A 26,134-nucleotide genomic window follows, 5' to 3' on the forward strand; every position below is an offset into this window, starting at 1 on the left:
ATGATGAGTGGCGCTTCCTTCTCCTCCCGCCTCAGGCATTTCATCCCTCCTTACCTCATTTGACACCCCCACAACGCCCCCCCCCCCCCCCACTCCACTTGCCCTTAAAAACAAGCCACCGGCTCCGAGCATCTCCGAGCCCAAAAGAAGGAAGCTACTCTTTGACTCACTGGGCGCTGGCTTACAAAGTTTTTTGGGTTTGACTGACTCACTGGGCGCTGGCTTACAAAGGTTTTTTTTTTTTTTTCGTTTTTTTTTTTTTTATTTTCCCCAAGGAATTTAACATCCAGTAAGAGCCAACAGGAAAAAGAACTTTGATCATACCTTAAAAGCTGTCTCAGTGTCAGTCTCAGAGGGTGAGTGGATAAATTCTAGGAATGCAAAATGATTGGCTGTGAGCCGGTCTGGCCTTTCTTGATGGGTATCTTTGTCGATTGTTGGCTTCTGGAAAGATATGATATGATGAGGAGATTACAAAATCAGATCAATTGAAGATTGCGGCGATTTGATGTGGATTATTTCGATCGTTTATGCGTGCAATATATCTGTCCATACTCTGTATATTAGCTACAAAATGTTTTTTCGCGTGTTGAGCAAAAATAATATGAGTACAATCTGAAAATGCATCTACAGCATTTCAGGAATTGATTTGATACTTTTACCACAACATCATTCGCCCAGTCCTATTGTTTTGTCAAGCGCTTTCTTGGTGAAAACTTGATCATTCACCCAATTTTCCATCTTTGTGAATTAGATGGATTGTATTGAAAGAACAGAAAAAAATGTTGCATCAGGCGTCCCGAGAATATCTTTTCAAGACGATGCGAGAAGATTAACAACGGTAATAACGGATGGCAACACCATTATTAGTACTGCGAAAGCATCTGATGGAAAGCATCTGACTTCTTAGAAGGGAACGTTCCAAGTGACAATCGTGTGCAGTCAGACTCTGTGTCACCACATGAAGTCACCACAGGTCACCGCTAACTATAGCTGCCGAGGCGAGGGAAGACGTCGGCGCTCAATCGGTACATTCTTCACGTTATTTCATTTTTTTGGGGAACATCTTGGACCTCCATTCAAAGCCGTAAATGAACGATCAGGTGACGTGACGGTCTTGAATCATGTTTACGATTACGCAGGCCAAACACAGCTCAACAATCACAGGGTCTAAGTCATTGTCACGTCATCTATTCCTGGGCGAGTACGTACTTGTAAAACCAAAACAGGTTTATGGCAAAACAGTACAGGTGTTGTTAATATCATGCATTTTAGTCCGTCAGTTTGGTGGCCCCGCACGAATTAAAAAATGGATCGCTGTTTTAAAAACTGAAAGAAGAAAAATCGAACCCTATTAAAATGTTGATAATTTTTTAAACTACTATGAAAAGTGCCGACCATATTTTGGGGGCCTTTTTACAGGGGTTATGCAATCTTTTCTTTCATTTTTTCCCCTCATTTTTTCTTTATTTATATATAGTTTTTTCTTCTAATCTTAACTGATCCCCCAGATTTGACAAAATAGTCTTTGTGTTCATTTTTACAGGCTTGGTCCATATTCTTAGCAAAATGTTGAAGCGTCCAAAGGGCTCAGCACGCAAAATCTGTAAGTATTGAAACTTCTCTATTTAATTGTTGTTTTTGTTGCGTTCGCCACCACCAGAAGGTGGACGACACCACGGCCCAATGTCGATGAGAGTGTGTTCAATTGCCGATTGAAGCAGGAGTAGCAACACATCCGTTGTTTATTGTATTTATTGAGCTTCGTACTCAATATAGCAACTCAAGCAACCAACATATTGATCTAATCTCAAGGAGAAGTGTTCATTCATAATGCTGGGAAATTTACATTTCAAAAAATGTAATTTCATTTTATTATTATTTGGGAAAGCCCCTTGCACCCATAAAGACGACCACCGACTTACTAATTTGTTGTTGGGACCATTAACATAACTGTGACATTTCCAATGTGATGATTTTATGCGACGTGAGGGGTTGATATATTGAGGGAAGATGAAAATTTTATGTAATGGGATTAGCTCCAAAGTATGAAAATGAATCTGCGACTCTGTAGATTAAATATCATCTGAAGTCAGAGCCAAAATAACAACCTCTCCCTGCACATGATACCGAGTGCAGCAGCTGTGCTCCAAGCTGGCAGGCCTTTTTAGCCGGCTTGGGCCATTCGATCGGCGTCTTCACTCTCGGGTTTTAACAATAAACAGATAATGAGAAGACAACCTCCCAAGATTAAGGTTGCCTCCCTGCTGCCCTTCGCTGTGCCTCTATTTGTTTTCCGTGTGATGCCTGACGGACTTCCACTTCCTGTCTCTCCGCTCACAGTATATTTTGCCATCACTGGCCTACGCTCTATGGTTTCCTCTCAAGATTAAGTAGACGTTCTTCGTCAAAGTTGCGCAAGAGTTCCCTTGGTTCTCTAAATACTACGACTCGAAATACTGAATGATGAGGTCGCAACATACAGTACAGCCGTGTATCATTTCGCGTAATGTAGTTTTCCACATTTATACTCCACGTTATCCAATTGTAATGTTCCAACGTGCTCATTTTAACGTATGAACTCTCCTCCCCAGGTTTCTCCCTCGTTCACCAGTACATTCAACATTTCAATGAGAAAACTGGCAACAAATCGGGTAAAATATCATCTTCTAGTACTGATGTATGAGAACAGTGTTGTACTTGACCATTTTCACATATTACACATTGAATAATATATTAGGATTATCTGTCAATATGTTGTTCATTTTAAATAATTTACAAGTGAACTTCAGTATCACCAGTTTCTTCAGTTCTCGAGTATGTTTCTTTGTCACACTAATCAACAAATCTTGAATTTATTGTGTGCTGATCAATCTTCTTGTCATCCATGACCAAATCCTGGTAGTTATCAGCAAAATGCAATAGATTGAGAAATCCAGGTTAAGAAAACACGAACCAAAAAAAAAAATTGTTTCAATATACTTAAGTGTGTACATTTATATTTATTGTATTTTAACCATCTGCTGCACAGACTGTATAACTACAGTGAAGGAAATTATTATTTCCCCCATCAATGATTTTGTAGGTTTACACGCTGACAAAAACGCAAATTAAATAATAATAATTAAAATATAATTTTAAAGGCAGGTGTAGTTGGACCGAGAGAGAGACAGAATCTCGCAAATAAAGCCAGAAAATCAAATAAACAGAGGTCAGTTGTTTCTTGTAGTTTCTCAGCAGGTTTGCACAAATCTTGGGAGCAATTTTGGACCACTCCTTTTCGCAGGTTCTCTCCAAATCTTCAAGGTTTCAAGGCTGTGCCTTGGTTAATCGAGGCTATCCCTAACCCCCAGCGCTGGTGACGAGCTAGGCCACTCTATGACCTTAATCCGCATCTTCTTTAGCCACTCTTTCATTTCTTTGGCTCTGCGTGCTTTGGATCATCATCATGGTGGAAGCCCCATCCACGACCTATTTTAAGTTTGAAGACTAAAAAAAGGAGATCCATCTTTCTCTCCATGCGGTGGAGTTGATCAGCCCCCTTTGCAGTGAAACGGCCCCAAAGCATAATGCTTCCGCCTCCATGGTAGATGTTGCAGCACCGACTGCTGGAGAAAAATTCCTTGTGTGTTTTTACACACTTGGCCATTAAATCTGAATCTGGATGTTGTTGCAGATGGCGTACTTGAGGTTGTAGTCTGAATTCCTCTTCCTCCAAACACTGGTGAGTCAAATTGACTCCAAAAGGCTTGATTTTTGCTTGGGCTAAACACTTCATCTTCTCCCAATAAATTCAGGTGTTGATTGGCAAACTTCACACGGGCCTGTACATGTACTGTACCTTCTTGAGCAGGCGCACTTTACGGGCACTGCAGGATTTTAATCACAGCGTAGTGTCCGTTCTTTTGAGATCATTCACAAGCTCCTTACGTGCTGTTCTGGGCTGTGGCCTCGCCGTTTTCATGATCAGTGACACACTACGAGGTGAAATCTTGCGAGGAGCCCCAGACCAAGGGAGATTGGCAATCATCCATCCATCCACTTTTTAGCCGCTTATCCTTACAAGGGTCGCAGCTGTCAACGGGCAAGAGGCGGACTACATCCTGAACTGCACTCACAATCATACCCAGGGGCAATTTAGAGTATCAATAATGTTCCATGTTTCTGGCATGTGGGAGGAAACCGGAGTGCCCGGAGAAAACTGACGCAGGCATGGGGAGAACATGAAAACTCCACACACTCAGAACTGTGAGGTCAACACTTTTCTAGCAGAATCACCGTGGCACCAGATTGGGAATCATTTTATGTTTATTCCATTTTCTAGTGATGGCACCAGGAGTTCTCTTCTTTTCAAACAACCTCTTACCAATGGTCAAGTTGCCTATTCCAGCCTTATCCAGGTCTCACAATCTTGTCCTTGATGGCCTTAGATAGTTCTTTGGTCCATCCCATGGTGGAGAGGTTGTCTGATTGATTGATTCTGTGGACGGGTATCTGGATAGAGGTAACAAGTTCAAATAAATGTCTTTAATCCAGCAAAATAATTTAAATTAGGAGCAATTTCTTAAAGTGACTAATCTGTGGGAGTTGGAATTTTTTATGGTTGGTAAGGGATCAAATATTTCCACTCACTGAAATAAGAAGAGATATTTACCCTTTTTAAAAATTTGATTTTCTGGATTTTCTTTCAGATATTCTCTCTCTCTCTCTCTCTCTCTCTCTCTCTCTCTCTCTCTCTCTCCTCTCACTGTAAACATGAAGGTAACATTAAAATTACCAACCGCTTAGGTCTTTGTCAGCGGGTGTACTTACAAAATCAGTGAAGGATCATCAGAAGTATTTTCACCACTGCAAACAGTGGAACATTTTCAAAACTTTTATTTCATTTTGACGTATTTTCCTTTTTAGCATGATGCCACCAGCACTTCTTGACTATATATAGAGCTCGTGCACCAATGACATAAAATCACATGCCATCGCCATATTGACGGTCTAACAAAGCATTGTTGAAAGTTAATTCTGTTGAGACAACAAAAATATTTGTTATAGCACGACATCCAGAGTTTTGTCTGATATCATTAAACATTTAGAAGGTGATAATAAACAAAGGTATGTGGAAAAATTCGAAGTCGATGTTTTCGCCGATGAGAAATTGGACTGGCTTCTGCTTGTCTTAGACAGCTGGATCTACACATGTCGCTGGTGAGTAAGTCATTGAGATTTACACGGAAGAGTTTGAAAGCGTAGAAAAGTCTGGACACATACAAATACTTCATTGCTGCATCTGTTCTCAATCAAGAATAAATCCCACACAGTGATGGAGCCACTCATGTTTTTTGAATACAAATACCAATATTTAAATAAATGACCCCTCCTTTTCCACAAACTTGCATTCATAAACTAAGATTGGGAAAAAAATTTAGGACAGGGCGTTGCGTACCTGGAAGCGTATTGTGGCCACACGTGAACCTCCGTAAACCTCTCTGCGACACACAGCTTTATTTATTCATTCAAATGAGTCAACTTGTCATTATAAATACTTTTTGGTAATTTGAGATTGAGAAGAATAATTCCTACCTGAAATGAAGTGATGGTTACATGGGCGTGAATTTAGTTGGGCACCAGCCATCACATTTAGTTGCCGAAACCCATCGATCTTTTCTAATCTTTTCAGCTGGTATGTTATAGAAAGATCTCTTTGAACGTCTGTTACGTCTGCTGTGACAACCAACAGCACAACAGGTCTCGGGCATTGTAAATAGTCTCCTTCAGTTCAATGTCGAGCAGCTGTGTTTGACCGGGAAGATGGCGCCGTGACAATGGTGAAGTCACATGCACGAGCTGTATATCGAGAGAGCCTTCAGCCAGACAAATAATATAATTTGGACCCACTGTTAACATCTACACACGCAATTTATATTGGAAATCAAAACCAACACTAAACCCACATTTTTCACTTAGCAGAATAGTTGGACTAGTATGGCATTATGAAGGAAATTTATCCATTAAGCACGAAATTTGTTTGAGATTTTTACTACATGCTGGTGACAAGAACAATGATTTATTCAGAAGACAATTTCCTGGCATGGTTTTGGATTCACATATTCATTCCCTGCTGTTTTTGTTCAGCTGCCATCCGGAGAAGATCTAAAATTCCAGGGGTGGTCATCACACAATACACAGTGAGCATACCAGAGGGGAAATGTTGCCCCGATTTGAAACGTAAACTAAACCCAGTAAATGTCCAAGAAGGTGAGTTTCTCTACGTTCAGCGATGAACTGCAGCTTGAGTGTGATGAAAGAAACCACAGGCTCACCACTCCTTCGTTTTCTTTTAAGGGAAATTGGGTGTTTTTAAGGCTTTGGTAATCGGAGAACCCAAGCCTGAAGTGACATGGAAAAGAGTAAGAGGCAATATTTCAGATAAGGAAAAATATCAGACAAAATACGATGACACAACGGGGGAGTATATATTGGAGGTGAATCAATCAGAGAATTCAAAATAAAAACCCCAAACCGGGATTTTACTAACATTTTACCTGTTCCTGTAGGTTCATGCAGTAACGGGTTCGGACGCAGACACATACAAATGCATTGCGGTGAACGAATATGGAAAAGCTATTTGCTCCACAACACTAAATGTCACAGACCGTAAGTTACCAACATATATATTTTAATTTGATTTCCAAACAGGTTTTGGGTTATTCATATTGTTGCTTTAATTCCCTGTATTTGCCTTTTTCGTACATCTCCATACCTGTACCTGATAAAAAATCTTTTCTTGTATTCTTTTTTTTTTTTATTCTAGTTGTAACCGATCCGTCAGATTTCAGAAAATTGCTGAGAAAAACAAAGACAAAGTAAGATTGTGTGAACAGTGCGTCATAAAACATGTTTCAAATCCCAACTCCAAGTTTTCCCATTTGTAACAATTACCCTTCAGATATAATCAGAATTATTTTTAATTGCCAAGTATGTCAGAAAACAAATAAGGAATGTGTCTTAGGTAGTTGGAAACACGAGTAAGATGACAGAAAATACTTTTGAGCCATAAAAAGAGAATCACTGAGCAATCAGAGGTTACCAGTAATGTGGTAATGCTGATGATTTTTTTTTTTGGGGGGGGGTTGTGCAAAAGAATGCAGAGTGTTCCAATAATTTCAATAAATTAGAGGAGTTTAACGGGTATAGCATTGGAAGTCAAAAGTGACGTCTTCAGAAAGGGTCCCCTTGTCCACCTCCTTTGAGGATGGAAAGTTGACAAAATAGTCCCATGGAGCCATGTCAGGTGAGGATGCAGGATTTTTCATTCTAGCCGTGCTTTTCTTGTGGCATTGTGAGCAGGTACTTTGTCAAGCGCCCTCAAGTCGTCCTGCCACAATCCCCACCTTTTCTTGAACACTAGACGAAGCAAACACGCCACTCGCTTTGTAGCCATGCTCGTTGATTGTCTAGCCAACTTTGAAGGGAATAAAGAAGTGCTGGGCTTTGAAATATATATTTTTCGTGACGCCAGTCCCGAAATCTAGCACGCTTGGACTCTTTTGTGGCAAGAAAAGATGAGTGGTGCGAAATAGTATTTCTGTTTTTCATAGTGTTTCCAAGGAAAACCAGAAAGAGAAACTCAAAGAAAAGAACGACAGATATCAGGATCATGTGGAGCGGGACTATGACGGACTAGGCACAAAAGATCTGCAATTGATCAACTTGAAAATGGAGGAGAAGAGGCAGCGACCGCTAAAATGTCAGGTATGAGTTCTCGTTCTACTGTATATTCATGATGGAAACGCTATTTCCTCACCAACACTCTTATTACTAATTCGTGTTAGCATTTATTTACTTCAGTTCAGTGTGTGATTCCTATTTTTTCTCGAACAGAGAGAAATGAGTCCTGATGACGACTTGGGAACAAAAAAGGAACCTGCAAGTAGCACAAGTGCAACGGATGGTGAAAACCTCACAAGTGTGTTAATAGTTTATGAGATAAGTGAATCAAATTGTAAAAACAAGTACAGTAATTGTGTTTACTGATTACAACTGAGACTATGGTCCTCGGTCGGAAAAGGGTGGCATGCCCTCTCCGGGTCGGCGATGAGATCCTTCCTCAAGTGGAGGAGTTCAAGTATCTTGGAGTCTTGTTGACGAGTGAGGGAAGAATGGAGCGGGAGATCGACAGACGGATCGGTGCCGCGTCTGCAGTGATGCGGACTTTGTATCGGTCTGTTGTGGTAAAGAGGGAGCTAAGTCGAAAGGCGAAGCTCTCAATTTACCAGTCGATCTAAGTTCCTACTCTCACCTGTGGGCATGAGCTGTGGGTCGTGACCGAAAGAACAAGATCCCGGATACGAGCGACCAAAATGAGTTTCCTCCGCATTGTGTACGGGCTCTCCCTTAGAGATAGGGTGAGAAGCTCGGTCATCCGGGAGAGGCTCAGTGTCGAGCCGCTACTCCTCCGCATTGAGAGGAGCCAGATGAGGTGGCTGGGGCATCTGATTCGGATGCCTCCTGGACGCCTCCCTGGTGAGGTGTTCCAGGCATGTCCCACCGGAAAGAGACCCCGAGCATGACTCAGGACACGCCAGAGAGACAACTGTATGTCTCTCGGCTGGCTTGGGAACGCCTCGGGGTCCCTCCGGAAGAGCTGGAAGAAGTGGCTGGGGAAAGGAAAGTCTGGGTATCCCTGCTGAAGCTACTTTCCCCGTGACCCGACCTGGAAAACCAGGAGATAATGGATGGATGGATTCCAACTGTCATTTGTAAATAAAGCGATATTTATTATACTTAATAGTGTGATTTTGCATTGTTTATAAAACGTTTTTTTCACTTAATTGTGTGCCTGGACAGGACTTAAAACAATTTGCTACAATTGTGTATACCAATTACATACATTATGCATATTAGTGATGCAAATAATGAATTGTTCATCCAAACTCCAACATGATAATTTTTGTGTTTGTGTCCCTCCTCCAAAACATCATCTTTGTAATTTTTATATAATTCTCAAAATCAAATGCTGAATATATTTTCACAATGCGTGTGAGCGTCAAATATGTTCGTCACGGAGGACAAAAACAATCTGCTGATTTGATTCTTTCAGGATTTAGACATGGCCCTTGAATTTTTACATAAATAATACCTCACCTGACTTGTGTATTGCACACCCTGGAGACCTCTATGAGCATCATATTTACTATACATTCCTCTTAGTGTCATTTTCCTGGTAGTGTTATTGCCCAAAAACAAGTCATATTTCTTTGTACATTTTCAGTTCCCAATTTGGACTTTGTTGTCAAACTTCAAGAGGCGGTAACCGAAGAAAAAGACACTGCTCTTTTCGAATGTGTCCTGACCCACCCAATCCCCAAGATCACATGGATGAACAATGGCAACGTGCTGGAAGATGGTGAAAAATATAAAATCACAGTGTCAGACCACAAAATGATCCACAGGTTGCTGATCCACGACTGTTCAGACCAGGACAAAGGTCTGTACTCAGCCGTGGCTGGAAATGCCTCATGCACAGCTTCATTAGCTGTAGAAGGTATAACCACTTCAATCGGAAATTTACTCTCAGGATTTGAACGAAGCATGATATGTTTTCTTTAATTACTTAACTGTGATTGTATAAATTGACCTTTGTGCCTCAAGCTGACCTCGAGGCATCCGGCAAGAAAAAAACTGGAGGCGCAGGGATAGACCTCGAGGAGGTGGTCAAACAACAGCGAATCAAGAACCAAGAAGAAATGCAGAACATTTTGGAGGGCGTCAAAGCAAGTCACGACGGAGGGGAAGTGACAGAGCTGAGGACATCATCCACGACTGGAAAAGATGGAGAAATCATTTCTTTTAGCGGGCCCGTAGAATACAACAAAAGTGACCTCCACGATGCAAACAATAATAGCAACATTCTCAACTCCGTGCTCAATGAACTTCCACCATCGGCACAGGAAGTGGAAAATGGTAAGTACAATTTGAGTGTAGTCGAAAAAAAAAAAAACAGATGTATCATATGTTCAAACCCATATATTTATTAAGTAAATGCTATAAAACGATGGATCAATGACAAATTTTTATTAGAAGTGGCCACTATTATAATGAGAACTATTGAGGGTAAATATGAACTGTTATATGATTAGAAGTAACAGCTTTTTGCTTTATGAGAAAATTGGATAAATTAATCCATTAAAACGGAAGAAAACTACTGTAAAATATGGCTTCTAGTGACTATATGTAATTTGATCGGGATGATTAGTTGGCATTATGAGGGAATATCATGGCATCTTTGTAGCCTCATTGCCATTATGCTCACAACATGTTGCTGCAAGGGTGGTTTTGGGACAGAAAAATAAGAAGCGATCGAGGAAAGTGATGCAGGAAACCAGCTGGAAGAAGAGAGTAGACTCCTATGAAAAATATGAACACTGTTGATGGGAGTGGTATATTGTCCATTGGCATTACCATTGCTTTTGTGTCTATATATTATTTTTCATGCGGCAACATATGCTGATGAGTTAAATAAATAAATAAAAAAATAAATACAAAGCTCACAACGAAAAAGATCAAATGAAAGTCTGGTTGGACAAACACCTGTTGATGATTGATATTTAGAAAAACATTTTTTATCCAAACTTTAATAATGTCTACAGTTTACCTACAGTGCGGTAATTTCTGGACTATAAAATGCACCTGATTATAAGCCTCACCCGGTTCATTTTAAAGAAAAAACATTTTGTGCATATAGAAGCCGTGCTTGTCTATAAACCGCTTTTGCCTACATTGAAACATGAGATATCTACAAAGAAAGACGGTACACAGAAAGAGTTTTCAAAGTTTGAATGATATACCTTAGCTTTTCTTTCCAAAGAGCATCTGTGACATGCCAGTAACACAGCAGCAACACGGGAGCAACACAGCACTAACAGGGTTAGGTAAAAAAAAAAAAAAAAAAACATATCGGTAAAAGTCGCTGAGACAACACGGTTCAGCCCACTTGCTTTCATTACCTCTGAAAGCTTTTTTCGTCTTTTTACATTGCTCCAGTTCTTCCCGCTGCAGTTTCCAGCGTCTCACCTTCGATTCATTTATGCCAAGGTACGTGTGCAGCAGCTCTGTTTCTTTCTTTATCGGCCAGCTCGATTGCTTTTAACTTGAAATCGACGTCCTGTCCATTTCTTCTTGCATTCTCCAAGATGATGCTAATTTTATCCATGCACAGAGCGCAAAGTTACATTAAACTTGCGTCTTCCTCGACACGTATGTTCCACCTGTCTCACGCTTACCTTTTCTGCTCGAACTCCCCTGGCGGCCGTTAGAAAAAAAAATGCATAAATTACCCACATCATTGCATAAGCCGGAGGGTTGAAAGCTTGCGACAAAAGTCGCAAGCTTTATAGTCAGGAAATTACGGTAATCTTGTCAAACCCCGAGATGTTGATTTACGCATGAAGACGGAGTTGCCCTAATGCTTGTGAAGCAACGGTTAAACAAATGTTAACGGGCAAATTTATTAAGTTTGAGTGTTCAGTTAATAATAAGGCTGTTTAGATTTCTGTTTGTTTGTAGGTGTAGTATACTATTTGTTTAATCCTTGGGTAGAGTTCAAAATATTGTGTTTGGTCTTTACAGATGAGATCTTGTTAAATGAAGACAGCGAGGCGAAAGATACGATTGGCTTCGCCACGCAACCGAGGCGTAAAAGAATTGGCCCACTGATTCAAGACGCAGTCATTGGTAAATATTGAAAAGCACAATAATCTTCAGTTGATGTATTTCATGATCCATTTTGAATCAGCTCACCTTGTAAATTGAGATTCAGTGTACTCATTCATGCATTTTGTATGTTCTACTAACAAAACACATGATCATGCAAAAAGTTTCTCTTATTGTCTACAGTAAGTGCTCTCTGAGACAGTCTTTCATATAATTCTTCAAGATTGCCAAGTAATACAGTGACTGTAAATCGCTTGTGCAAGGACGACGTGAATTATTCACTCGTTAAATAGTCACCACACACAGACACTGTCCACATCACTTTTTCATCTTATGAGCTCATTACATGCATAATTTCATTCATTAGATCCAGGGGTTCAGTTCATCTGGGGATTGTCTGACACCGACGCCATCATTGGTGAGAACGCAGAGCTAACCTGCAAGCTTAGCAAGGAAGACTGCGAGGGAATCTGGTTCCGAGATGGCGAAAAGGTCAGGCATAAGGTCCAACATTTCTAATCAAGCATTGCTGAGATTAGTTTGTCGCTGTGAGTGGAATAAATGAAAATGGAGACCTGAATGTATACATTGTCCTTCTTTCCCTCACCAATCTTATCTAGAGTGTAGCTACAATATTTAGACCATTGATGGACAAGTGGATATTTGCCTTGTACTGTGCTCCAAAACTACTGGAACAGTGTGGCCAATTCCATCAATCCGCCCATGATTTTCTACACTGTCAGAACAGCCTATTTCTAGGCCCTAGAGATAGGTTGTTCTGACAGATACCCAAGTTTAGGGTATCAGGTGAGCTGGATCCTATCCCAGATGACTTTGCAGAAGAGGCAGGGAACAGAATTCAGAATTCCAACAGAATTAAGACTGTTGTGCTGGACCCTCCAGCAGCCTCCCTAACCTTTGGCAATGGCATTTCCGTATTAACGCTGCCCTGCAACAATGTGGTGCCAGACGGAAAGACATGGTGCCCACTTACACATGCTGACCCACCCAGAACACAAACTCCCGGATTAAACCTCCATCCAGATGTGCTGATAGAGGTTTAATTTCACTCAAGATTGAAAATATTTGGGTTTGACAAGCAGTGATAAGAAACCAAAATATGTGTTTATCCATCCATCCATTCATCCATTATCTACCACTTTTCTGGGTCGGGTCGCGGGGGAAGTAGCTTCATCAGGGATACCCAGACTTCCCTCTCCCCAGCCACTTCTTCCAGCTCTTCCGGAGGGATCCCGAAGCGTTCCCAAGCCAGTCGAGAGACATAGTCTCTCCAGCGTGTCCTGGGTCATACTCGGGGTCTCTTTCCGGTGGGACGTGCCCGGAACACCTCACCAGGGGGGGCGTCCGGATCAGATGCCCAGCCACCTCATCTGGCTCCTCTCAATGGATAGGAGTAGCGGCTCGACACTGAGCCCCTCCCGGATGACCGAGCTTCTCGCCCTATCTCTAAGGGAGAGCCCGGACACCCTGCAGAAGAAATCAGCAACTGATACAAATGTTTGAAGATACCATTATTAGTAATATAAATGCATTACGTCAGTAGATGGTATTGGAAATAAGATGTGTGATGCGACACGCATTGACGGTCAAATGAACAATGTATAGGTTCAAACCAAAAGTGCTAGCTTCTAATTTATGTATCAAATTCATACTGTATGAAAATAAATTCCTGTAAATAAAAGTTAAAATGTTCATAGCTTTGCTCATATTCACCTTGGGAAGTCAACCAAATGTTACCTGTCTACAGCAAAAAGAATGGAGTTCGTCTCACATTTCCAATTGGGAAGCTTTTTGGGGGGAGCTGATGCAGAATGAATCTATGAAAAAACTTTACTGTCAATTATTTTGTTTTAATCTGTCACCTTTCTTTGCAGATCATCACTGATGACACGTTTCTAGTATCTAAAGATGGTGCGATTCACAAATTGCTCATAAGCAAATGCAAGGAAGAGCACTCGGGGAAATATCGTTTTGAGGTGGACAATCGTAAGACGGAGGCCGTGGTCAACGTCAAAGGTTCGAGAGATCGTCTCATCAACAGTCATCAAATTTGACGACAATATGATCTAACAACTCTGCTGTGTGGAAACATTCCATTTTTAGATCCTCCGAGGTTCGACCCAGAAGACCTCCGTGCATTCACTGAGCCATTGAGAATCAAAATAGGGCACAACGCGGTCTTTAAACTAAATTTTCTCGGCTTCGAGCCCATTAAGATCCAGTGGTACAGGGAGGGAGAGGAGTTACATGACGACGCTAGCAGCACGCTGATAGATAAATCGACCAATCACAGCCGCCTGTTGCTGAGCAGATGCCAGAGAAGGGACTCGGGAGAGATCAAGATCAAGCTAAAAAACGAGCATGGCACCGCCGAGGCAATAACAGAGCTCATTGTGCTTGGTAAGCCAATCATTTAGTCAAGCACATGACACATGTCGACTTTTTCTATGCAGTTTTGACACGTTGAAGAGACACATTTCAAAGAAAGTGTCACGTTGTTTGTTTCAGACAAACCCACTACCCCACAGGGCCCTGCAGAGATAACACTGAGTTCAGCTACATGCATTGAATTTAAGTGGAGGCCTCCAAAGGATGATGGCGGCTCGCCCGTGCTGAATTACGTCATGGAGCGACAACAGATTGGGAGAAACACTTGGAAGAAAATAGGAGAGATTCCAGGCGACCCCTTTTACCGCGACACGGACGTGGACCGGGGACGCAAGTACTGCTACAGAATTCGAGCTTTGACCTCAGAGGGAGTGAGCGAAGTGATGGAGACTGAAGACCTGCAGGCCGGCATACTGGGTGAGGTTTTCTCAGTCACTCTCACTCGGAACTGAAATTGTTCACGTCAGTGTTTCTCATTTTTTTGGAGAAGTTGCAGATGGTTTTGCACATCCATGCAAATGACTATGTACATCCATTCATCCATTTTCACGAGGCTCGCGGGGAGTGCTGGAGCCTATCCCAGCTGTCAACGGGCAGGAGGCGGCGGGGTACACCCTGAACTGGTTGACAGCCAATCGCAGGGCACATAGCAACGAACAATAGTCGCCGCAGAAACTGTTAGGCCAGCGCTTTTGAGCTGCTTCACCGTGCCCCCTGATTATGTACAGTTCTCTGCTTTTTTTCTGCATTGTCAATTACTTCACATCATGTTAATCAAAATGGTTTCTAAAGCCCTGACTTTACCAGTCTCACCGCAACATTTAGTCCTTTGTTCATCGCATCAGTCTTTCCATCCTTAACGGTTGTCATATGTCGAGCATATTTCTACATATTTACTTTTGGCTTTCCATAAGACGTTTTGCCAGGTGAATCTTGACTTCCTCTAACAAAGCAAAGCAAAGCAAATGTATTTATATAGCACATTTCATACACACGGTAACCCAATATGCTTTCGATGCATTTGAATACAAAAGAAATAAAACATTTAAAACGGGGGAAAAATAATCAGATAGATAGATAGATAGATATAGATAGATAGATAGATAGATAGATAGATAGATAGATAGATAGATAGATAGATAGATAGATAGATAGATAGATAGATAGATAGATAGATAGATAGATAGATAGATAGATAGATAGATAGATAGATAGATAGATAGATAGATAGATAGATAAAGACTGAGAATTAAAAATAAAAGTACAATTAAAAACAGCATACAGTGCGAGAAATATTAAATGTGGAAATACTCTAAAAAGCATAAGAAAAAAAGTTTTCAAACTGGATTTAAAAACATTCCCACTTGGGGCTGACCTCACTTCTGTTGGCAATTTATTCCATATTTTTGGAGCATAATAGTTAAATGCTGCTTCAGCGTGTTTGCTTTGGACTCTGCACTCCATTATTAGACCCGAGTCAGTCGATCTCAGAGCTCCACTGGGTTTGTATTCCGGAAGCATTTCTTTCATGTAATCAGAACCTAAACCATTTTCACTTACAGACCAGAAGCAGAACTTTAACATCTATTTCTAAAGCTGACCGGAAGCGGGTGTAAAGACTTTAGAATTGGAGTTATATGCTCTGACTGCTTTGTTCTGGTCAGAGCCAAGCTGCCACATATTTAATGCTTTTTTGGGGGAGTCCAGTCAGAAGACCATTACAGTAGTCAAGTCTGCTTGAGATAAAAGCATGGATGAGCTTTTCCTGGTCTGCTTGACGCGTACAAGCCTTCACTCTAGATATGTTCTTCAGATGATAAAAGGCAGTTTTTGTGATTGATTTGGTATGACCGTTGATAGTCGGAATGACGTCGGTATTATCTCAGTTTTGTTGTGGTTTAGTTAAAGAAAATTTCAGCTCATCCGGTTGTTTATCTGCTTTAGACAGTGACACAACACACCAATTGAACTGTAGTCATCCGGGGACACCGCTACATATAACTCTGTGTCATCTGCATCGAAGAACAATAGACATTCAATTCATGGGAACTATTCCTTATGAGAGTCGCAGTTGGAAAGACGCAGAGATGCAATGACAATTGCACTTAATGTGACAAATCGTGCGATAGTCTACGAAATGGTTGCCGTCAAAACTTTACTTTTCATCTGAACGTGATTTGACTGTTATCCGAACACAATAACACAACGACTTGTCATTGTGATACCACGAACGCGTTCATTCACATGAGATGAAGTAAGTATTCTGAGCAAGAGAATGAATTTCGCAGGCAATCCATTTTGCCTTTGCGTTTTGCAGGAATTGTTTCGAGAAACCCACTTAATGTTTTGCTAATTCCTATTCTGATCTGAAATGGACCAAAGTAATTCAGAAAAAAAGTTTAAATGTTTAACACAGACCTTTAAAGTTGACTAAAGTAGTGATTTCATTCTTGATTGTCTTATTATTAGGCCACAGCAGTAAAAGAAACAAAACATGGGTGGGATACTATAAAAATGTCACGAAGACAGTAGCTCGTTTGTCAAATTGCGCAACTAACTTACTAGTAAAATTACTTGAGTTCATTTTGACAACGCACACAAACATTTTGAATAACACTCCTGTTTCTGAGAGTTGTCATGAAATTAAGTGTATGAAATGTAACAGTTTGGTGACACTAACAAGCAAAGTGACATTGCTTTCTCGGAGTAACCGAACATATGAGTGAGGTTTTAATATTAAAAAACTTGAATGGGTAACACCTCCCTCTGCTGCCAAACAAAGGCATTACAGAGCGTTCCGTGTGTGCGCGTGTTTATGATGTGTCAACTCAGGGTTTTGCTGGGAGGAGATCTGGTGGAGGAGGGGTTAGATCTGATTCTGATTCCGATTTCACTTCATCCAAAATTAGATTGTTAATAACTGGTAATGCCATCAATCCAAGTTGACATTTGTTTGGACAAATGTAATTTTTCTTTGGGCTTGTCCCGTTAGGGGTCGCCACAGCATGTCATCTCACATGAACGCCCATATTTGTTTGATACAGTTTCTACGCCTGATGCCCTTCCCATCATTTAACTGAAGTGTTAATATCAAACCGTTGTCTGTGGTCAGTTTGTTACCCCAAAATCACTGGGAATACGTACAATTACGATTAAACACAACAAATGGGATTTAAAGTATTATGTAATCGGATGGTTTTTTTTTTACTTTCTTTTGGTATTTATTGTATTCATCAGGGTGGCACGGTGACGCGACTGGTTACAGCCCTCTGCCTCACAGTTCTGAGGGCAGGTGTGACGGTTTGAGCGCTCCCCCGTGCTGAAAAGTCCCCTTGGGATTAATGCGCACGCGCGTTGAATTTTTTTTTTTTTTTTTTTTGAATTTTTATACTTTTTCCACATCCGTGCCAGTCTGAAACTTCCCCGTACATGCTTCTTCCGCGTGTTCATTTTCACAAAGCGTGCATTTCGGTAGGGACGTCGCAGCGAATGAAAGAATACAGAAACAAATGCAAACGTATTGCTTCTTATTTATCAAATGGAAAGCACGTTCCATGAAACACCCGAACAATCCAGCGTTGTGGAAAAAGTAGAAAAATTTAAAAAATTTCTACGTGCATGCGCATAAACCTGAAGAAGACCTTTCAGCACTGGGAGCGTTCAGACCGTCACACCGGGGTTCAAATCCCAACCCTGCCTGTTTGGAGTTTGCATGTTCCTCCCGTGTCTGTGTGGGTTTTCTCCGGGCACTCCGGTTTCCTCCCACGTTCTAAAAAGAAAGAAGAAATTGCCCAAAATAATAGGAGTCCAATATGGCTAACAAAATTATTATTTTTTTTTTTAAAACACCCCTTTTCGAGAAATTCCCTGGGTCTTGTTGGTTTTCTGAGGATCGACTGCACCTACTGGTAACTTGTTTGACATGTAATAATAAGGAAATATCCTGAAAACGTGGATTAATCTGGCTCGTCACAATGGACTGCTATTATTTTGAACACCACAGTAGGAGTGATTGTGAGCGTGGCTGTTGTTTGTCTATGTGCCCTGCAATTGGCTGGCGACCAGTTCTGGGTGTACCCCGCCGCCTGCCCAAAGTTCGCTGGGATAGGCTCCCGCACGCCAGCGACACTTGTGAGTATAAGCGGCTCATATAACGGATGGATAAAAACGAACAAGAAATTGAAATAAATGTTCTAATAATGTTTTCCATATTTGTATTTTGGGAAATTGTAAAGTTTAGAGGATAAAAGCATGGATAAATGGATTAACACAAATCTCCACGAAAATGTTCAGTCATTTGTACTCTAATGTTAATCGTCATTGTGTCGCTTTCTGGCTAAATAAATCAGCCTTCCCGAGTGCCCCTGCGCCTCCAAAGGTGGTTCGTGCCTTTGATGACTGCATTAACCTTTCTTGGACGGCACCAAGTAATACGGGAGGCTCACAAATTCTTGGCTACGTTGTGGAGAAACGCAAAAAAGGAAGTAATCTCTGGACTGTGGTCAATGCCTCGAATGAGCCAATAAAAGGTGTGTTTTATTTTTATTGAAGTTGTACATGTTTGTAACGTAGACCATAACAGCAAGTGTTGTGTCTCCAGAGAAGAAATGCGCAGTGAAGGATGTTGTGGCAGGTCTGGAATATGAATTCAGAGTTTTGGCCGTCAACCTCTCGGGACCCGGGGAATTTAGCAACCCGTGTGACTTTGTTTTCGCACGGGACCCCAAAAGTAAGTGTGGCAATTGAAGCGAATCTTCAAACAATTTCTGTAGTTTTAACTCAAATTACGTGTCCCTGGCTACCCGCAGAGCCTCCTGGTAAAGTTATCGACCTAAAAGTGACAGAAACGTCATACAACCACTTTGTCTTGACCTGGACCAAACCTAAGGACAAGCCCGACGTAGAGGATGAAGCGAAAGGATATTTTGTTGAGATAAGGAACGCGCAGTGTCTCGAATGGTCACGAACTTTTACCATCACCACCACCTACACTGTAAAAGGCCTGAGGGCAATGGACATGTACTGGGTCAGAGTCATTGCGACCAACGATGGAGGAGAGGGTGAAACTGAGGAGTTGCCCAACTACGTCCTTGCAGTGCCACCCCTTGGTATTCTTTATTTATCACTAGTACTCAATGTTAATTTCTAACAATTTCTGGTTGAACCTCCTTTTAGATGATAGTTAATTATCTACGTATTGGACTCAAGGATTCTTTTCCTCATTAATAATTTCCAAAATTGCATCTTCACATATTTTACTTACAAGGAAAACACCATAAATAAAGGATAAAGCCTTTGCATAATTACTGAACATGTGTAAGATGAAATGTAAACCAATTCCCATTATTGTGAATATTATTATTGTTACGATTAATTTTTTAATTTTTTTTTGCTGTAGTTTTTGTCAGTGTTTACAACTATTGAATAATTTGTTTATATATTATATAATTTATTTAAATTGAGTAAAAGTATTTTTTGAGTCAATATAAACCCTTCTTCATTGAAAGAGATTTATTTTTCATCTCTGCAGTGAGGCCAAAGTTCACGAACAAAAAAATGAAAACATTCATGGTGGTGAGGGCAGGAAACACTGTCCGGGTGACCATCAACTTTGAGGTGAGATTCAATCATTTCATGTCTTGTTATGAAAATTCAAGTCAACATTATATTTTGGGTTGCATTTCCAATGATAAGGTCTACAGTGCCGTGAAGAAGTATGTGCCTCCTGATCAAATTCTTATATTCTTGCATAGTTCACTGACTTTAAGATCATCGAACGTAAGTGTCACACAAATTGAACCCAAGTGAAATTAAAATAGTGACTTCATTCAAAATAGAAAAGCATTTTCAAAAACTTTGGGATTCCAGCGACCTCTAGGGAGGGGCCTTATCCTCACATGGAAAAGTGGTGAACCTTTCCTGTCAATTTTCTTAGCTGCTTATCCTCACGAGGGTCGTGTGAGTGCTGGGGCCCATCCAAGCTGTCAACGGTACACCCTGAACGAGTTGCCAGCCAATCGCAGGGCTTCGCGCTGCCGTTTCCAGCGTCGCACCATCGATTCCTGTTATGTCAAATTTTCGTGCAGCAGCTGTTTCCTTCTTTATCTACCAGCTTGATTGCCTTTAACTTGAAATCTGCGTCATATGCATTTCTTCTTACATTTTCCGTGACGAGGGTAGCTTCATGCACAAAGCGCAACCTTGCATCTTCCTCGACACACACATTCCACCTGTCTCACTCTTACCTTTTCTGCTCGTGCGCCCCTGGCGGCCGTTTGCAAAAAATACATAAATTAGCAGCATCATCGCATAAGACGCGGGGTTGAAAGCGTGTGAGGTAAATCCTGGCTTAAAGTGCAGAAATGACGGTAATTTCACCTGTTGCTGATGAGGATGGTCCAACCAAATATTGGGTCTAGGAAACCATTTCTTTTTCACGCAGGGCGACGTGTCTTTGAATGTAAAAAAAACAACAAAACAAAACAATGAATATTTCAGATGGAGCCCAATACATTTTTTAAAGCAACTGGAACTAATGCCACTTTTCAAAGGCTTCCCCACCACCAGACATCATGTGGCTCAAGGACAACGGGCCTGTGCCGAAGCGAGTCACCGTGAGTAACTCCGATGGCGCTTCCCAAATGTTGATCCCTTCATCAGACCGCTCGGATTCCGGCGTCTACTCTATTTTGGTGAAAAATATGGCAGGACAGGAGAGCTTCAGTACGGAAGTCAGGGTCACAGGTAAAAATGAATATGGTGCAAGGCTTCCATTAAACATCAATTTGATTTCATACGTGTAACTGTGCTTGCAGACGATCCGAAGCCTCCTGGACCAGTGGAAGTGGAGGGAAACGTGCCTGGCACCGTGCAAGTGACTTGGCAGCCTTCACCGGATGAGAAACTCGATGACCGGCTGCATTACACGGTTTCCAAACTGGATTCAACCAAACACACGTGGACCACGGTGGCCGACAGACTGTTCAATAACAGGTTCACCGTCTGCAATATCATGCCCGGGAGGGAATACAACTTCCGCGTCTACGCCAAGAACGACATGGGCGTGTCGGCACCCTCTGAGTCACTCACCTGGGCGGTGGGGAGAAAGAAAGGTTTGTGTGTCGTATAACCACTGAAAACAACACCGTCGGTACACAGCGATCTTTCCCACTGAAAATCATCCTTTACATATTTGTGGTTTGGTTTTTGCAAATTGTTCAAACTGTGTTGAAGTGAGGGGAGGAGCTTCTTTTAGTCAGGCCAAGGCCTTGATTAAGGGGAAAAAGTGCTTTGCTGCCATCTTGCGGCAATCCATCCATCTACTTTCCATGTCGCTTATCCTCACTAGGCTCCCTGCAGCATATCCCAGCTGATTCTGGGCGAGAGGCTGGGTTTACCTCAACTGTTCATCGCTGGGCACATAAAAACAAACAATCAGCAACACTCATATTCACACATATGGGAAATTTAGAGTCTTCAATTACCGTATTATGCATGTTTTTGTGACGCGGCGGGAAACTGGAGTCTCCGAAGAAAACCGGAGCAGGCACAGGAAAACATGCAAACTCCACACAGGCGAGGCTGGATTTGAACCCAAGTCCTTAGAACAGTGAGATAGATGGGCTAACCAGTTGACCATATTGGCGCCACCTTTTGGCACGTATAGACAAATACAAAGCATTTTTCATATCTTAAAGGAAAATTCTGGTAGTTTGGAGGAACAAAGTATCCAATACGTCATGTATATGTACTCTATCTTGACAATGTGATGGTAAATCCTCTCTCATTTTATTGTGTTTTGAGAAGATTTTTGTCGACAATTACGAATTTTCAGGTGCGCCGCCATTTTCGCAAGTCCCGTGACCTACGTGCGCAGATGTGACATGTTACGTGTCGTTCCAACCGCTCGATTACATGGGAAACCAATGGCGCGGAGTCTGACGAGCTCGCCCGAAGAACCATCCGAATATTCAACATTGTTTACAGCCACAGGTTCAAATCTGTTTGGAAGTATTCCTCCGTTTTCCCGATCAACCGATACTGCTATTTCTTCATCAGATGAGGATAAATCTGAGAAATCAGCACTGGGCATAATGGTGTCCCATGTAATTGAGCGTTTGGAACGCCACGTAACACGTCACATCCGCCCACGGAGGTCATGTGATTGGCGAAAATGGCGGCGCACCTGAAAATTCGTGATTGCCGATAAAAATCTTCTGAAAACGCTATTAAATGATAGAGGATTTAACATCACATTATCAAGATAGAATACATATTACATGACCAATTGGATACATTTTCATTTAACTACTCGCAGCAAGGTTCCTCCCTATCCCCTTGCAAATCGCGAGGTTTTACTGGATCTCCAAATTGCGAGAAAAAAGTGTTTAGTGTCTTTTGGTGACTCCAGTAGGAAACCCCCAACGAATTCCAAATTGCCACAGCACAAACATCACTTCAACGCACAAATTCAGGTAATCATACGCAGCCTTACTTTTGCAGAAAAGCTTTCGCTGATCCTACCGAACAGAGAAGAACGCGACCTGCGATGTGCTCCAGACTTCATCGTGCCCTTAAAGCTTCACGCGGCGCCGAAAGGCTATGAATGCTACATGAGCTGCGCTGTGACGGGAAACCCCAAACCTCGCATCACGTGGTACCGGAATCACGTCAACCTGAACACCAACACCAATTATTACATCTCGAACACCTGTGGAGTTTGCTCAATGTTGATCCTCAGCGTTGGCCCCAAAGATGTGGGAAAATTCACGGTCACAGCAGAGAACTCCCTGGGCCGATCCGAATGTTCCACCATGCTCAGTGTCAGAGGTGAGGGGGGGTGGGGGTGGGGGTGGGGGTGGGGGACATTTTATTAAGGGGACAGATTGAAAACTGACTCTTTAATTTAAGTGCCTGCTGACCTGCCCCGTAATTTACAAAAATGTAATTCTACGTGTGCAGTTAAGCTAATCTAAATAATACGATAACCACAAAAGGTTTATCCACCAATGACTAAAAACTGAGCCTGGCCGAAAAGCCGCCATTTTCAAACAATGGTCAGATGATATTGAAACGCTATTGTATCAATGTAAAAAAAAATATAAATAAATAAAGAGAGATAAAAATGTGTTGCTGGACGCACAACTTCTGCTCGTGGGTTATGCACAATTTCCGCAGTGTTATCGGTGTTATTTTGTGACATACTAGATAGTTTGGTGAATTATTTGGGTTTGACAATCTGTCTTGCTCTGTGTGCCAGATGTGCACAAAAATTTGCATTACTGAAGTATAATAGGATGGCTTGTTGAAGTTCTGCTTTCACAAGTAAAATCAAATGCAATCATGGGCTTTTCTTAAAAAAAAACAAAATAAAAAAATTGATTTGGGAATCAAAACAGCCCCGCCCCTGGTCATCCTTGTGACCCCCCCTGGAGAGAGGGGGCAAGTTAAACAGTGGCGTTCAGTATTTGCATGAGACAAAGCTCAAAAATAATCATCCGGTTTGATAAATGATTGAGTTCAAGATAGCTGCAATGACTAATTATGCGAAATCTTTTTTGTCCCCATCCAGAGTGAAGAATCTGACGGCAACCAAGATTGTTTTTCCCCCCACCCCCCACTCAGATGATATTGTTGATGTGGCTGTGCCGCTTGAATATTATCCATCAGTAATATGGCAGCATATTTGAGTTTGTTAAAAAAAGAGAAATAAATGTTTTCCTGGTCACGTTTTTGTTGGAGTGATTAAATCCATCCATCCATTCTTCCATCCATTTTCTGAGCCACTTATCCTCACGAGGGTGGCGGGAGTGCTGGAGCTTATCCCAGCAGTCATCAAGCAGGAGGCGGGGTACACCCTGAACTGGTTGCCAGAAAATCGCATGGCAGATAGAGACAGACAGCTTTTGCATTCACAAATCACACCTAGGGGCAATTTAGAGTCTCCATTGAATGCTCGTTTTTGGGATGTGGGAGGAAACCGGAGCGACCGGAGAAAACCCAGGCAGGCACGGGGAGAACATGCAAACTCCACACAGGCGAGGCCGACCATGCTCTCAGATTTGGAGGTGATGATTCTCATCCTAGATCCTTCACATTTGGCTGAGAAAAAAAATCCAGCGAGAGTCGGAGATCATGGCTTGATGAAGCCAACAGAACCACATCACTGACGCCACCAAATTGGTCCAACTCTTCACTTCGGCAGTCCATAAGAGTTAGCAACGGTGACAAAGGGCAGCCTTGGCGGAGTCCAACCCTCACCGGAAACGAGTCGGACTTACTGTCAGCAATGCAGACACTGCACGTACAGGGACAGATGATCCCGTATGAGGGGGTTCAGTCCCCCATACTCCTGAAGCACCCCCAACAGGACTTCCCGAAGGACACGGTGGAATGCTTTCAAGTCCACAAAACACATATGGAGTGGTTGGGCAAAGTCAGGAACCTGCTCATGGCGTTGAGCTGGTCCACTGGTCCACGGCCGAGATGAAAACCGCACTGCTCCTCCTGAATCTGAGATTTTACCTCCTGACTGATCCTCCTCTCCGGGAATCCTGAATAGACCTTACCACGGGGACTGAGGAACGACTGAGGAATCATTGAAATGGAGGGTGGGCTGGGATTGGGGGGGGATCATCTGTTACAGACAATTTTCTATTATATTGAAGTATGTTTTGTGGGCATATCCACCCATATTACTGTACAGTACAAAATTATTTTGTGTCATATTTGGAGGGCCTAAAAAATGTTTGAAAATGTAATCAAAAATTAGCAGGTTGGTGTGCTTGACATTGTTGTCAGTGTGCCTAGTGGCAGGTCACTTTCATGAGCCACGAAAAATTTTCCCATTTTAAAATCTGTTGCCACAGACATCTTGACAAAAAAGAAACAAACTGTTACTGTACAGAAAAAAAAAATACCATGTTCCAGAGTCTAGAGACTTATGTATCGGATTCCTTTGAAACATCGCCAGAAAGCTATCTCTGTGTGGACCTTGATGCAACGATACACTTGGAAATGTCGCTACATTTAACGTGTCCACCATTGGTCGGTGAAAGGCCTTTGATAGGGATAAGGGAGGCATGTCTTTTTTCATGTCTATTACAGACCAAATTATGCCGATTTATTTCTTTTTAAACAAACTAGCACTCTGGGAGCCCAGGTGTGCTTCATTGGGTGATTCAGCAACTCTCACCCTGTTTTCTGAGTCGATTTTATTTCGAATCAAAATATGGAGCGAAAGTCAAACAAAGAAGACAAAAAAGTTGCGCTCGATCAAGTAAGAAACCAACGCCCCTGAAAACGCAACCGCTTCATTCATGTGGTTTTTAAGGAGGTAGAATAGTCATTTAGACGGAGTATTTGCATGTTGTTCAGTGTTTTATTGTAGTATAATTAAAGCTCATTTCAAGCAACCTGATGTTCTGGTTATGCTACATCGTTGTTTGGCAAAGGAACATTGAAGCAAACCAATCAACTAACGAATAAGGGGCGGGGCTTCGACAATCCATGGCGTGATCGAGACTTTTGTTCCCCTTCTTCTTCCATTGTACTTTCTAAGGATCTTATCTAATCGTGTACAAGCTTCTTTTGATGACTGCCACCCATTACGGATCACTGCAGTCCCAAATGAGCATCTTCCTTCCACGGTTCGTTGATTGACTTTCTAAATTTCAATCACCAACAATAAAACATGATGGAGCTTGTTGTCCTTTCTCTGCTGTGTGGGCAGTTTTATGGTGTTATGTTTCTGACCCCACTCACAGGCTAAAACTTTACCACATACCTTCTAGAATGAGGCCCTCCACCACTACACCGGATGAAGTCCCCTGGTTCTACGCAGTTTCTGTGGAATTGCCACTTCCTCGAGCCTTTTAGCCTGAAGCATTAATACAAGTACAACATGGACACGGCCACCAAAGTACGTTCCCTGCAACTTGTCTTGCTTTTCTGGCCCTGCACGCAAGAAATACAAATACTAAGACAAATTCATTAATCCAGGAAGTGCATAGAGTAA

The 26,134-nt window shown here is 41.9% G+C and overlaps 1 protein-coding gene across 1 annotated transcript; it reads left to right on the forward strand.

Annotated features, from left to right (window-relative positions):
• Positions 1-1,569: 1,569 nt before the first annotated feature.
• Positions 1,570-24,675, forward strand: LOC133495531 (immunoglobulin-like and fibronectin type III domain-containing protein 1). The gene is made up of 23 exons (XM_061810303.1): positions 1,570-1,606; positions 2,595-2,654; positions 6,130-6,252; positions 6,340-6,479; positions 6,552-6,651; positions 6,809-6,860; positions 7,596-7,749; positions 7,879-7,948; positions 9,269-9,541; positions 9,649-9,960; positions 11,626-11,730; positions 12,077-12,201; positions 13,605-13,746; positions 13,834-14,130; positions 14,239-14,535; positions 18,468-18,647; positions 18,719-18,847; positions 18,927-19,226; positions 19,649-19,734; positions 20,670-20,862; positions 20,934-21,230; positions 22,621-22,947; positions 23,690-24,675. Exons 1-23 carry the CDS (start codon positions 1,570-1,572, stop codon positions 23,692-23,694), a joined length of 3,804 nt encoding a protein of 1,267 aa, XP_061666287.1. The 3' UTR covers positions 23,695-24,675.
• The last annotated feature ends 1,459 nt before the right edge of the window (positions 24,676-26,134 follow it).

This window comes from Syngnathoides biaculeatus, chromosome 2, assembly GCF_019802595.1.
Source record: "Syngnathoides biaculeatus isolate LvHL_M chromosome 2, ASM1980259v1, whole genome shotgun sequence".
In the NCBI taxonomy this organism is placed as follows: domain Eukaryota; kingdom Metazoa; phylum Chordata; class Actinopteri; order Syngnathiformes; family Syngnathidae; genus Syngnathoides; species Syngnathoides biaculeatus.

Coding starts and splice junctions, on each gene's coding strand:
- LOC133495531 (XM_061810303.1), top strand. CDS start 1,570: ATGTTGAAGCGTCCAAAGGGCTCAGCACGCAAAATCT. Junction 2,655..6,129: donor GAAAACTGGCAACAAATCGG/GTAAAATATCAT, acceptor GTTTTTGTTCAG/CTGCCATCCGGAGAAGATCT. Junction 21,231..22,620: donor GGCGGTGGGGAGAAAGAAAG/GTTTGTGTGTCG, acceptor TTACTTTTGCAG/AAAAGCTTTCGCTGATCCTA.